The sequence below is a fragment of the Condylura cristata genome, unplaced genomic scaffold (assembly GCF_000260355.1).
Source record: "Condylura cristata isolate star-nosed mole 26May11 unplaced genomic scaffold, ConCri1.0 scaffold00009, whole genome shotgun sequence".
In the NCBI taxonomy this organism is placed as follows: domain Eukaryota; kingdom Metazoa; phylum Chordata; class Mammalia; order Eulipotyphla; family Talpidae; genus Condylura; species Condylura cristata.
In genome coordinates this window covers 2,697,655-2,699,143 of record NW_004567110.1, presented here as the reverse complement: position 1 = coordinate 2,699,143, position 1,489 = coordinate 2,697,655, and the positions used below count along the sequence as shown (strand labels likewise).

Genomic DNA, 1,489 nt, shown 5'->3' with positions numbered 1-1,489 from the left:
CCAGCTGTGCTCCGGCTGCCCGAGGGGCGTCCCCTTCTCTCTCACGGCCCCGACGCTCTGCCTGGGTCGGCCGCCTTCCGTGAGGCCGGGGGTGGGGTCCCTCCGCCCCAATGTTCGGTGGGGTCAGCGGGCCTCGGCCCGTAACGGTCAGCCCTCACGGCAAGGCTGACCGGCCGCCGGCTCTGGAGCCGGGCCTGAGGGCCTGCGGGCCAGGACGACGGTCTCAGCTGGGGGCCGGTCACTGCCGGCCCTCTTGGCCCTGCTCGGGGCCCTGGCAGGGACACAGCACCTGGCCCGGTTGCGGGGCTCACGTCAGGCGGGGGCGGGGCAGGGGCACCCTGCCCTGACCGTGCGCCACGGGAACGCCCTACCCAGTGCCTGGGATGTGGGCAGCGTCGCCTGCTTCAGACCCAAGTCAGGCGGGTGAAGCCGGGGTCCTGGGGCGCAGGGGCGGCTGGAGCCAGGCACAGCCCTGGGCCAGCCATCTTATTAACGGGGCGTCACGTCCCAGTGACCCCCCCCTCCTGTGCAATGGGGTCCCAGCCCCTGGCCACGAGCACCTTGATAGTTGTGCTGTGTGCCCAGCCCCGGGTCACCCTGTCATCCTGCGGGTCACCCCATCATCCTATAGATCACCCCATCATCCTGCGGGTCACCCCATCGTTCGAGGGTCACCCCGTCATCCTGAGGGTCACCCTGTCGTCCTGAGGTCACCCCCTCATCCTACAGGTCACCCTGTCGTCCCGCAGCTCTCACTTCTCCTTTCAACACCAGCTGCCCGCCCCCCACATTGCGTCTGGGGGAGCAGGGAACGGGCTGTCCTCAGAATGGCCCCCTGAAGTCCTGGAGGTCAACTCTCTCAGGGTCTGAGCCCCTAGGGCCATTGCCTCCGCCTGCTGCGAAGCCCCTCCGCCGCCTCCCAACGCACGCGCTGGATTCCAGGGGCGAACTCAGAGCCCGGAGCCGCGGAGCTGGGGCCCGGCACCTGCAGCCCGCCTCTGGCCAGGCAGTTCCCATACTGGGGGATCCCCATTTTCTTCGGGTATCCCCCCACAGCCCCGGGGAGGGAAGAGGACCTGATCCCCGCCGCCCGCCTGCATGGCACGCGGGCTGGCCCCGACTCAGCAGCTGAGACGAGCAGACACCCCCTGTACCCCCTGCAGAAACGAGGGTGCCTCCCAGATGCACCCCCTCCGCGGAACTCGGCCCTCTCGGCTTCCAGGCCGCTCTGCCTCCCAGAGTGGGGACGCGGGGACCCCGCGCCCCAGGCCTGCCCCTGCCTCCCACGCGTGGCCAGGGACCCCACTCACTCTCACACAGACGCCGCCGCAGCTGGCCCCGGATCCTGTCGATGGCGTCGAAGTCGGACACGTGGAAGACGTGGGCGGACGTGGGCTCCGAGGCCATCTCCTCCAGCTCCTCCCTCAGCGCCTCCCCGACGCCCACGGCGAAGATGCGGATGCCCGCCCGGCGGGCGGCGGCCGCGGCG

At 70.8% G+C, this 1,489-nt stretch overlaps 1 protein-coding gene across 1 annotated transcript in view; it reads right to left on the bottom strand.

The window, feature by feature from the left end:
* Window positions 1-1,489, bottom strand: part of COL22A1 (collagen, type XXII, alpha 1) — a 144,036-nt gene that overhangs the window by 130,069 nt on the left and 12,478 nt on the right. Inside the window, exon 2 of the mRNA XM_004679973.1 lies at window positions 1,311-1,488. Within this exon, the coding sequence (XP_004680030.1) occupies window positions 1,311-1,488 (178 nt within the window). The remainder of the gene's footprint in view (window positions 1-1,310; window position 1,489) is intronic.